We start from the raw sequence: 12,388 nt of genomic DNA on the forward strand, positions 1-12,388 counted from the left end.
TTAGCTGCATGGTGGTTTTCCTGTTTATCAGGCTCTATGCCCACACCACAGATATTGAGTACTCCGTCAGGTGTAAAGTAGGTGGATTCTTACAGCCTTACACTTGTGTAAGACCAAGCTACACTCTCCATCATCTTCTACCTGAGCATGTACAGGAGCCATGCTATTGTTAACATAATCCTCTGATCCTCTGTTTTATATAACTTCTGTGTTAAAATGTATCACATTTGGTGAAAAAATGATCACCACATTGAAAGTAAGTTCTGATATGCTATAAGATCGTAGGACATTTGTTAATGTGTGGCGGCTGAATGGCTGCTGGCTGACAGACGCGAAGACCACAGCTTATTTCAGGTCTGACTGTGTGGTGGCTACCCCATCTGTCTGTAATTAGCTTTGAGCTACCTGCTCTACATGGTGTGTTCCACACTCTGTCCCCAAGAAACCTAAAGCACTTCTCCCTCCTACATCATCAGACTTTTGGACTGACCACCTGTCCTCCATTAAGCCAGTCATCCTTTTAGCCTGCCTGAAGCTGAGCAATAGTTTCAGAGCATTTGCAGTCTTTTGAAGTTAAATCGTTTAATATAATTGACCTTTCTTTGAGGTGAAGCCAATTCTTTTGGTGTGACCTTTTTGACTGCAATGCAGAGTACTTGCATTAAATAAGAAGACGCATTCTCTTGGCTTGTTGTTGTTTGTTTATGGTGTCCACGTTGAGACGCATGTCCTGCCATAGGCTTGTTATTTTGCGATCTGCTACCAAAGCTGTCTCATTTGTCACCTGAGTGGTCGCCAAGATTCTCTGCAGACTTCATCCATCCCAACCAGCTTGTGTGTTTTGCATGTGTGAAATCCTTTTCTATCTCGGTATAAATGCTGGATGAATTTCAGATTATTGCATTTCTATTATGTGGACAATAGTTTCTGAGGCCTATGGCACCAATCAAACAATTTAGTCACGGGCAAGCAGCCAACAACTCCTTCAACTCCTTTAAGACTGTTGGAACAGTTAATGTTTAACTGTTAAATGACAGGCTTATAGCAACTTCAAAATATTAAACACATTTAGTTTAATGGCAATAACGATTTATTTTTAATAGATACAGCTTAATGTTGTGAACATGGCAGCTATCTGCAGTAGTCAAACATCATGACCTGAACTAGGTCAGCAGAACTGCAACCACTATTTTAGAACAACTGTTTATAGAACATGGTTACAATTGTTCTACCCTTATAAATTTTTATTCAAAATGTTATAAATGTCCGTTTTCTGTTGAATTACATGCAGTTTGTTTATTGTTCGAATTCAGCAGCTCCGTACTGATGAGTATCAGTTTTTCCATTAATGGTTTCAGTACAATATAGTTTTCCAATTTGACTGAAATGTAATGAATCTGCTGAATCATGTTTCAATACAAGATCAATACAAGATCCATTTTTTTCTACATAGTGATTTTAGCTTCAAATATCGGCTTCAAGCTGCTAAAAATGACTTTACTAATTTAATTCAAATAACTTTTCATAGTGAATTATCCCAGTTATACCATCCCAGATTTACCATCCCTGAGAGTTGTTATTAAGGCCAAAGGTAAACGTTTGGAGGGGGAAAAAAAAAAAATCTAAAATGATTTTCATTGTGACGCTCAGGTGGGGCAGCGGTAAATGGTGCTAGTCCACTATCTCTGGGATTCGGGGTTTGAATCCACTGCAGTGCGATTGACCAGATGTCTACATACAGACATGCCTGGTTTTCTTGGGGAATGTTTGTTGCCCTGCAACTGATTGGCATCCTGTTTGGGTTGTGTTACTGCATTGCGTTTAGTGATTCTGTGGAAGAAGGACCCACTACAAAATGGATTAAAAAAAGGAATTTCATTGTTATTTATAAAATTTTATTGTAACTTGTTGGGGTGGGGGGTGCAGGGTGAGGACTGCACTGTCACTGCATAATTTACAGTGGCAGTGTTTTCTCATCTTTACTTTTATCAAAGATGTTCACACTATGTCCAAACTGTTTGTCAGTGGAAGTAGTCTAACTGTTTCTTTAGTTTTTTCATAAGCTTTATAAAAACAGGGAAATGAGTCTTTCTTTTTACATCTGTACTTTCCTCTATCTGCAGGAAATCTTGGCAGAGTGGACTACATCAGTGAGTTTGAGTTTGACCTCTTCATCCGGCCGGACACATGCAACCCTCGCTTCAGAGTGTGGTTTAACTTCACGGTTGAGCATGTCCGTGAGACACAGGTAGGATCTAGCAGTCTTTCAACCCCACCAATAACTACTGTCCTGATGCAGCCTAACCCTGGTTTATGCTTCATCATCAATGCTGCTGCAAGCCACATGCACGTAGCTTCTAAAAACCTAAAACATTCACAGTTTATCAGAACACCGTTTTGTCAAACAGGGTACAGGCAATAGTAATAGTGTTTTGTTTTTTATTTGAAAATAATACCAGCCCAAGGACTAGTTTTCTATTTAAGCTAGATGTACTTCTTCTTGGCAGTGACTCGACGTGAAACAACTCTACTGTGTTGATTTGAATAACATCAGTGATTCTGAACCGGAATACACATCTTACTACTAAACATACATAAGATTTACTACTGTTTAATGTTTCATGCAGTTTCTATTATAATTAGAGACCTTGTTCCAAACTACAGACTATGTACTGAATAATAGTTTTAAATGGTATCAAGCACCACCACCTATAATTGTGCCTGTTCCATTTAGGTATATATGAAATGTTTGACTGACAGTAGTTACTCGTAGCACACGTGTTGCATGCAGAAAATCTGATCAGGCATCTGATCAAGACATGAGAGACTTATCAGGGCCAGATGGTTATGGCCAGACCACTGGGTTTAAGTATTTCCAAACAGGGATGGCTTGCTCACATGCTTCTGTAGGTTTGAAGAGGGTTAAGCCACTAATCGCTGAAGGAGTGATTGAACAGCCAAGACCTTATTTATAGGGCCCTAATAAATGTGCTTAATTTTATGGATTGCTTAAAATCACAGATTTCACAGATTTTTAAAGAAAATGCCACATTTCATGGCAGTAATTAAATTACACTCATAACTTGATGGAATAAATGTAAGCTATAATACATAGCACAGCCTACCTTAATAGTTGAATGTAAACCTTGAACATCCAGCGACGGTCTCAAAGATGAAAATTCTCATTTTCACACACACCTCCCTCTGTGTCCACAGAATTGGTTGGAAGTTTTCCAAACTCAGTTACCCGGGTAGTGTTTTTAGCTGCTTTAGACTTCGACATCTGGGACGTTTTTACTAACCGATTGCTAACTGTTTTGCCATAGGATTGCTAATGTAAGAAACTTTTCTGTGGTGTAGTGTGTGACAATATTTGATGTTTGTTTTTTACGTATTGAGTATATTTTGTCTCTTTGGGGATTTCATAGTCAATAGAAAAGTGTGCTTCTCTACACACATGATTATCTCTCTGTAGTCTGTGCTGCACCTCAAAAGAACAAGCCAGTAAAGTGTTATGCTCCCAATAGTCTTTGTACAGTTTATTTCTTTCTTTATAAACTCAGCAAACTCTAAAGACGCTTGGTTACACTTGGGCCGCCTCATAGTGCAAATTAACCAGTGAACGTGAGGCACTTGTGCTATGCGAATAAAAAACATTAAATCACATATTACACTGGAAAAGGCTTATTTCACGGTCTGTGACATGATTTTCACTGCTGTGAATAAGGTAGGGCCTTACTTATTAATGTCAGACAACATGGGAGTATTAATTTGATACTCTTTTTAATACTTCTGATTTTCTATGCTAAATATGCCTTGGTCAGGTTCAACCAAGCGTTTAACTCATCTCAGCAGCAATCAAATCAGCAGTGTTCAAGCTCCTCACCACATGTGTTCATGTTTTAACTGGCTGCTCACTGTTAAGAAGTGGGGATGTGGGAATACGCCCAAAGCTTTTCAAAAGCTGTTCAGATCAAAGCTTTAGTGTTTAAAACAGTCATGGATTTACTGACTTCTGACCATGTACTAATGAGGTTACATGTGTTTAAAGTAAAAAACTGATAGCTTCATGTGAGGGAAATCTAAAACCAATATGCAGCTCAAATGGCAAATAGCATTACCTGACACTTTGGCTAAGCCAGCTAAACCAATTTGTTGACAATTCTCCTCTAACTTAAATTGATGTTACTGCGAATTGTTTAACTAAGTGCAACTTTTAATGGCACTGTTAAAGTTCAAAATGTCATGCCCGATTAAATGACACAACTGATGTCTTCTTGTCATTATCATATTGATGATATGACAAAAGTTTCTCAGTCCTCTGCACTAGTGTGACCTGCTTTTCATTCCCCCGCTCCCAAAGGCAGGCTGTTTGTGGCTTAATGAAATTCATTATATGCTCAAATGCTGACATGAAATCTCTAAAGATAGTCTGTCTGAAGGCATCTCAAGCCTGTGCTTGCTTAGACCACAATCTCAAATCAGACATATACACCGCATGTAAAAGCACACTTAATCAGCTAGAAATGAGCACTTGAAGCAGGTGATTGCGGTTTGAAGGTAGCCGTGTGGCGTGAAGTCTTTGACAGTTGAGGTAGATCATAGAAGTTGAACTAATCCAGCTTGCTCTGTGTGGTGGAAGTATTCGTAACGAAATGCTGTTTGTCACTTACACTGAAACATTACTCAGACTCTCTGGGTTTGGAGCCTTAATGTAATTCATTTTAAGTGATGATAATAATTACATTATGCTTACTATATACGGATAAGGCAAAAATGTATGCAGTTTGCACTTTAATAGATGTGTAGTTTGATGTTCAAAAATGATATTTATCTCTTGTCTATAGATTTACTATTAAAACTAACTTATATTATATTGTTGAACTATCTATCTATCTAATTTCTCTAATTTCTCTAATCTGTCTGTCTGTCTGTCTGTCTGTCTGTCTAATCTAGTCTGTCTGTCTGTTTTGTCTGTCTGTCTGTTTTGTCTTTCTGTCTAATCTATTTTGTCTGTCTGTCTAATCTATTCTGTCTGTCTAATCTATTTTGTCTGTCTGTCTAATCTATTTTGTCTGTCTGTCTGTCTGTCTATCTATCTATCTATCTATCTATCTATCTATCTATCTATCTATCTATCTATCTATCTATCTATCTATCTATCTATCTATCTATCTATCTATCTATCTATCTATCTATCCCCATTTACATGTCTTAAAATTGGCCTTCTGCATTTTTTGCTAATGCATTTGCTCTCAAATTTGCTTAACCAAATATTTCATTTAGCTTGAAACATGATAAAACATGGTCTCCAACATAGAAATCTTATGGAACAAGTTAAAACTTAGGGGACTACAAAAAGACCAAGCTTACTATTTAAACACATCTGATGTTATATTTAACATGGTTTCAAACATACTGACCAGCATACTTGCTTTGCATTAGTTTGTATTTTATTAAGCCATTTTATTTATTATATATGAATTTGTTGAAACATTGTTTAATTTGCAATGTAATATAGGGTGTAAAGTATACAGATAAAACAAAGAGCGTATTTTTGTACTTGCAGGGTGATGGTGGGCTTTGTGATATAAAATAATCAGACCAAGATAAATTATTTCAGATTTATTTACACCTTTAATGTGCATAATCTGTGCAATTCAATTTAAAAAAAACAAATCGAAATCTTATATAAAAGAGAAAAATAAGGTACATAGTTGTACATGATTAAAAATATCCCACAAATATAATTCAGTGCAGCTCAGAAAAAAGGCATTTTGTTAATTCAATTTCATGCTTCAGAAATGGCTGTTCTTATTTAAAACATTGGCGTGTCTTCAATCCTCTCATGTTAATTAAGCCATTAACAAAAACAATAAAAAGTTTGAGATTAAAGACTCGTCCTTGCAGCAAAATGCTGAAATAGAATGCATCATGGGCCGTGTAAAGGGTCCTTAAATATTGTCTCCTGCTGAAATGCATATGTATTGGAATTCAGAAAAGACAACTTTACAACCAAGTAACACATTTATAAAGAATTTATATATTGAACTTGGCTACTTTAGAAGTTTTAAAGCCATAGCCACCCTGTTTCATTTTATTTCCATTAACCTCTATGTCCTTGACTAGGTCACGGCAGATCTGGTTTCACCAAAAAACACTGGGTGCAAGGCAGGCATTCCCTTGACCGGGTGTTGGTCCATTGTAGAGCTGACACCCCCCACAGACATAGCCAATTGTCTCTGTATAGACACCCAGCCAGCTGATTGCAATTCTAGTTAAACTTGGATCTCAACTGTAGAGGGCTAGTGTAATAGACTGATGCACCTGCTGAGCTCATGTTCACCCTGTTAAGTTAATTAGAATTTATTACATTTTTTGATTGGTTATGTTGGTCATCTTATTTGAATGTTTGAGCTTTATTTGACTTGAATGATGGGCACAAAGAATCCCTCGGGTATAATATTCTGCTGTTGCAAATGTCTAAATGCCATCACATGAAAGAAATATTTTTAGCACATGGCAGTTAATTTGAGATTACAGTAACTACATAACATCTGTATTTTTCCATACATACTGTGGATGACAAAACTAATACATTTTTATGATTTCATTTTCACTTGTTAAAATGTTAATATATATTTTAATGTGACATTGACATTTCTGTAAAAAAGGTTACAAATGCCCTGCAGTGCCACCAGGAATCCTCTTAGGGGTTTAGTAACTCCCGTTTGGAAAAATCTAGGTGATATATTTTGGCTTTGTAATATATGTCTTGTATTATGGAATCTTTTTGTCTGAACACTCTTGAGTGTTAATGTACGCATGCAAGACTTCTACGACCCCTATACCAGAGTTTAAGCAGACATCTTAATGTTTGCGTCTTATACATACTAAGCATCTTAATCATAGTTGTCTTCACTGTTCTGAATTTTAAAACGGTTCTTGTTCTTGTTTCAGCTAAGAAAAATAAATAAATAAACGGGACAGTAGCCAGTTCATACACTTATTCAGCAGTCATATTAACCGACTTAGATTTGTGGCTGGGCTTAAGTCACCCTTTTTTCTTTCTTGTGGATACGTGACTTGCTCTGTTGAGATTTGTGCTTTGTAATTGGTAAGAAGGCGGTGTCACATGCTACAGTGACATGTGGTAAAAGGTTTGTCTAGACTTGGCCAGCTTGGACTAGGCTAGGTTTCTTTTTTTAGCATTAATTGGCACATCCGCTATGCCAATCTTGTTAAATAGTATGAAAAATACACATACATAATGGGTATGAATGTGCTTAACCAGTGTACTAGATGTTCATCAGCCTACTAGTGGATTAGTAAGATTTTAGAAGTTAGTACGTTTTTTTTAAAATATATATATTTATTACCTTTATAATAAATAAATATATATATATATATATATATATATATATATATTATAAAGGTACTTGTATTTTTATCAAATTTGTATTTCAAATCTTGTTTATAGTTTGAACGGTTTTGGGGGAGGGGGCAGGATTTTGCCCATCTTTAATAAAAGAGAAAACTACAGTCCTGTAGTTTATGTTTTGATGTTTATCAGTCATGTCTGGAGAAGAAAGCATGTGATGTATAAATGATAGAGGTATGAGAGAAAGCAACAGATAGAGGAAGTAGATGAAAATGCAGAACGCTATAGCCTGGCTCTCTATCGGCCATCTCCCTGCAGTGCCGTAGTCAGCGCTAATCAAATTTTATGGGCGGGAGATAAATGGGAGGCCTTCACTGGAAGCCTGATCGATTTTAGGGCCAGATACGCTTTTGCATCCTGAGCCAACAGGATATTTGCTGCTGTGGCAAAAAAGAGAACAGCAAGGGGAGAGAAAACACACACAGACAAGCTCTCACACACTACGGCCACTACAGGTGGCAAAAGAGAAATGTTTACACTATTAGCTTTGGAGCTTTGTTGATGCCTTCCACACAATCTTCTCCCTTCTGTACCTTGCCTCTCTGTAATCTCTCTTCTATCATTTCAATTTCCGCTTAAAATGAGGACCAGTGTGAATTTAATCTACTCTGGTGGGAGGAGGTAAGTGAACTGGCTTGCAGGGTAGTGTTTATTTGTTCAGAGGTCTCTGAGTGAACATGTGTTCCTGATCATTAAGGCATTACAGACTGTGGCTGTTTAGAGGAGAATTTGTATAATAAATGTATGAAGAAAAACATCCTTTACCATGCACTCATTAAGAGAGTTAAGATTTCTGTGGCATTCAACAAGAAAACACTACAGGCTTGAATGCCTAACCCCAAAAGTAAGGGCATCTGGTGGCTTTATGCTGTAAAGTACAACTTGACCAATAGGATTGACCATTATCCTATAGGAGTAGTCTCTTTCTGAATGACCAGTTGCGCAATTGGTTACTGATTGATTCATCAAGTATGCAAATTATAACCGTTATTCTCTGGTGACCCAACACCTTACATAGTCAAATTGGGATGTCTTTTTATTGAGTTTGTCAGCCCACTGTTCATGTTTTGTGACTCCTAACCTTAATGTCATGATAATATAATGAATAATATGATAGATGGGTAGACTGATAGATGTCTCTCTACACAAAGCTTTGTGCTATTGAAATATCAGGCCTGGTGCAAGTGAGTCGCCCAGTGTGGCTCATCCTCACAAGTCTGAGCAGAGAATTTGGGAATTGGGGAATGGGAAATGGGAAACAGTAAAAGCCCATGATATTGGTACTGAGATGACCATTTTGAAGGGATGTAAGCTGGTGAAACAGATTCGCTTGGCCCCAATCGGCTTAGCAGCTTTGTGGAAAATTGGCTGCAGCATAATGTTTTTAGGATGGATGGATGGATGGATGTCTCTCCCCCAACTCCCCCCTCCTTAAAAGCAATTTTGGTACCTTTGAACCTATGAACTGTGTTTTTGGAGGGGTGGGGCTAGGACACACAGGTTAATTACTCTGCAACAGTTTGAAGGTGTATTGGAGACCAACAATCCATATGCTTTATGGTCCCCCGTGCTGTAAGAAAATATAGTGGTGGAGCATATTGAGTGCTCGGAGAGGAGATTGAGGATTTACATTTTATGTGCAGAAACAGCAGGGTTGCTCTCCGAGGGATAATATTGATGTTTGCATTAAATAAATGACACGTCATTCAATTCATTCTTTTTTTCTTCTGTGTGTTTGAACTACAGATGCAAAGCTTAACATTTTGATCATATTACACATCTATAGTGTTGGCAAAGGAACACTAACATTTTTTTTGCATGTAACGGATAGACTCCTACGCAGATGTGATTATCTGCCTCTGTCGGGAGGGATGGTTGAAGGAATTCCTCATTACTGCTGCAATTGCGGCCTCTGCTGGCAGGTCAAAGGTGCCTGGACAGAGATGGTGAATAATGGAGAGCAGTGCGTGACACTCTACATGTAAACCTGTCTCTGGCAGGTAAACTGAAGTGGTTGGTAGCAGCGTTGGCGAAGGTGTGTTAAGTATGGCTCTCTGGTCAGAGTAGGGGTCTGCAGTAGTGGAGGAAAGAAAACTAATGATTAGATTGGGAACCTTTTTAAAGTTTGAAGCATCAACCTTGTTTCTTCTGCAGACAAAATTTTCACTACCATTAATGCAAATGCACCAGTGCAGTGCGTGCTTATACTTTCAAATATGTCGTTATCGAATACAGGTGTTCATGTATTTTTCTATTTAATGGATTATTTAAAGGGTTACCCACCTTGTTCAATCATATATAAGTTGTATTCGGAATGGCCTCAATCTAACTAATCTGTTTCAATTGTTGTTTAAACTTGGACGTACCAGGCTGCATGTAAATGTGACTAAAGATTTGATGCACAAAAAGTGGTCAGTCTGAAAACCTAGTGAGCTGCCTACTGTCTACCTAGGCAGCCGTTTAAGTAGAGAGAATTCTAATAAGACATCAAACTTATAATGCAGATTATTTGGGGACAGCGATTATGGTGATTGTCATCACAGTTTTCGCTTAATAACAGTTAGCCTCAGGCCATTCAAACCAATGGGCTGAGGTGGCAAAACCCACTAGCATGCCAGCTAACATTTCCCTCTGTGTTGGGTAAATTGTCACTGACAAATAAATGACACTTGGACACCCTTATACAAATTTAAAATCAATAAGAATTTATTTGCATTTAAAACAAATTTCTGCTTTTGTCCCCCGTGTTTGTATTTTTTTGTGAGAAGTTGTGCCGCACTGAATGCTGGGATTGCCTTCACTGCTAAGGAAGCATCGGATGCTCCCTTAGTAAGGAAGGCACCTTAGTAGGCAGCATTTTAAGGTATCCAAAAAATTAGATGGCCTTCTCGGTAGTGCTCATGTAGAGAGATCACTATGTTTTCAGACAGACCCAAGGAATCCACTTCTGAATGGCCTAAAAGAACAAAATCAAGATTTTGCAGTAGCCTAGTAAATGTCCTGAGTTAAACCCTATTGGGATGATGTGGCAGGACCTAAAAGAGGCAGTTAATGCATAAAACTCCACTGTGGCCATGTTAAAGCAATTCTGCATAGAAAAGTAGGGCACAATACTCCTCAGTGATGTGAAAGACTGATCTACAGTAATTCAAAGTGTCTGGTTGCAGTTGTTTCTCCAAATGGTGGCACGATTACCTTTTTTTTTTTTCTTTTTTTTTTTTACACATTGGAGATTTAGGTATTGCATAACCCTCTGGTTTAATTAAAAAGTCATTTTTTCCCTCATGTTCTTATCACGTTTTGTATGAGAATCTAAAACCAATTACTGTAACATGTGCAGTATGTGTATCACCCTAGCATTATGCCTAATTAATCATTTGCTACTAAAAATTTGAATACTTTCAGGCTTTAATAGTGAAGGCAGAGGTTATCACAGACATAATTTGGAAATGAAGCTGTATGAACACATGAACACACACATTCCCCCCTTTCACTTTGGATCAGTGATGAGTAGCGTTTAAGTCCTTGTAAAAAGTCATTGGAGTTATTACCCATTTTTCTAGCTTCTAGCGCCACCCGAATGCATTATTATATTGCACACGTAGAATAAATGGCAATACACTTCGGTGCTGTCCAGCTGTGCTGTCCAGCTGTGTGAGGGAAAAGAGAAAGTATGGACGCTAGGGTGTTATCACACAAATCGGTAGGGAGCCTTAGTTTAGGCTGTAAAATATCTGCATTTAGTTCCTCATCTTCAGCTGGATGATCTCCCGGATCAGCTGATCAAACAGAAGATCACACTCCGAAGGAGCTATGAGATTTAATGTAAATTTGAGGATAATTGAGATCACAAATAGGGATGCACCGATCCAACTTTTTCAGTTCCGATACCGATATGATACATATACTTTGCATATCGGCCGATACCCGATACCGATCCAATACCATTGTTGAATTAATAAACCGTATACTTTATCATGTGGGAAAGACTTAAGGCATCAGGATCGACTTAAACATTACTAAGTTTGCAAAACAAAATATAATTAACACAGATATAAATGTACTGAACTGCTATTTATTCGTCAATAAAATAATAAACAATTGTGCAGGACCTTGGCACAGCATTCAGATTCAAAATAAAAAAGGCAAACTTCTTAAAATATTTTAAAATAAATTAAATGTATCAGCTGAAACTGAAGTAGTTACACAAACAGTAATCAATCTTATTTTTTAAATATGTAGTGTAAACGCTATACAGTGTATCACAAAAGTGAGTACACCCCTCACATTTCTGCAAATATTTCATTATATCTTTTCATGGGACAACACTATAGACATGAAACTTGGATAGAACTTAGAGTAGTCAGTGTACAGCTTGTATAGCAGTGTAGATTTACTGTCTTCTGAAAATAACTCAACACACAGCCATTAATGTCTAAATAGCTGGCAACATAAGTGAGTACACCCCACAGTGAACATGTCCAAATTGTGCCCAAATGTGTCGTTGTCCCTCCCTGGTGTCATGTGTCAAGGTCCCAGGTGTAAATGGGGAGCAGGGCTGTTAAATTTGGTGTTTTGGGTACAATTCTCTCATACTGGCCACTGGATATTCAACATGGCACCTCATGGCAAAGAACTCTCTGAGGATGTGAGAAATAGAATTGTTGCTCTCCACAAAGATGGCCTGGGCTATAAGAAGATTGCTAACACCCTGAAACTGAGCTACAGCATGGTGGCCAAGGTCATACAGCGGTTTTCCAGGACAGGTTCCACTCGGAACAGGCTTCGCCAGGGTCGACCAAAGAAGTTGAGTCCACGTGTTCGGCGTCATATCCAGAGGTTGGCTTTAAAAAATAGACACATGAGTGCTGCCAGCATTGCTGCAGAGGTTGAAGACGTGGGAGGTCAGCCTGTCAGTGCTCAGACCATACGCCGCACACTGCATCA

General features: G+C 38.0%; 1 protein-coding gene across 1 annotated transcript in view; it reads left to right on the forward strand.

The window, feature by feature from the left end:
- The window catches only part of agbl4 (AGBL carboxypeptidase 4), a 587,706-nt gene that overhangs the window by 48,408 nt on the left and 526,910 nt on the right, over nucleotides 1–12,388 (forward strand). Inside the window, exon 3 of the mRNA XM_062999017.1 lies at nucleotides 2,124–2,248. Within this exon, the coding sequence (XP_062855087.1) occupies nucleotides 2,124–2,248 (125 nt within the window). The remainder of the gene's footprint in view (nucleotides 1–2,123; nucleotides 2,249–12,388) is intronic.

This window comes from Trichomycterus rosablanca, chromosome 7 (assembly GCF_030014385.1).
Source record: "Trichomycterus rosablanca isolate fTriRos1 chromosome 7, fTriRos1.hap1, whole genome shotgun sequence".
Classification (NCBI taxonomy): domain Eukaryota; kingdom Metazoa; phylum Chordata; class Actinopteri; order Siluriformes; family Trichomycteridae; genus Trichomycterus; species Trichomycterus rosablanca.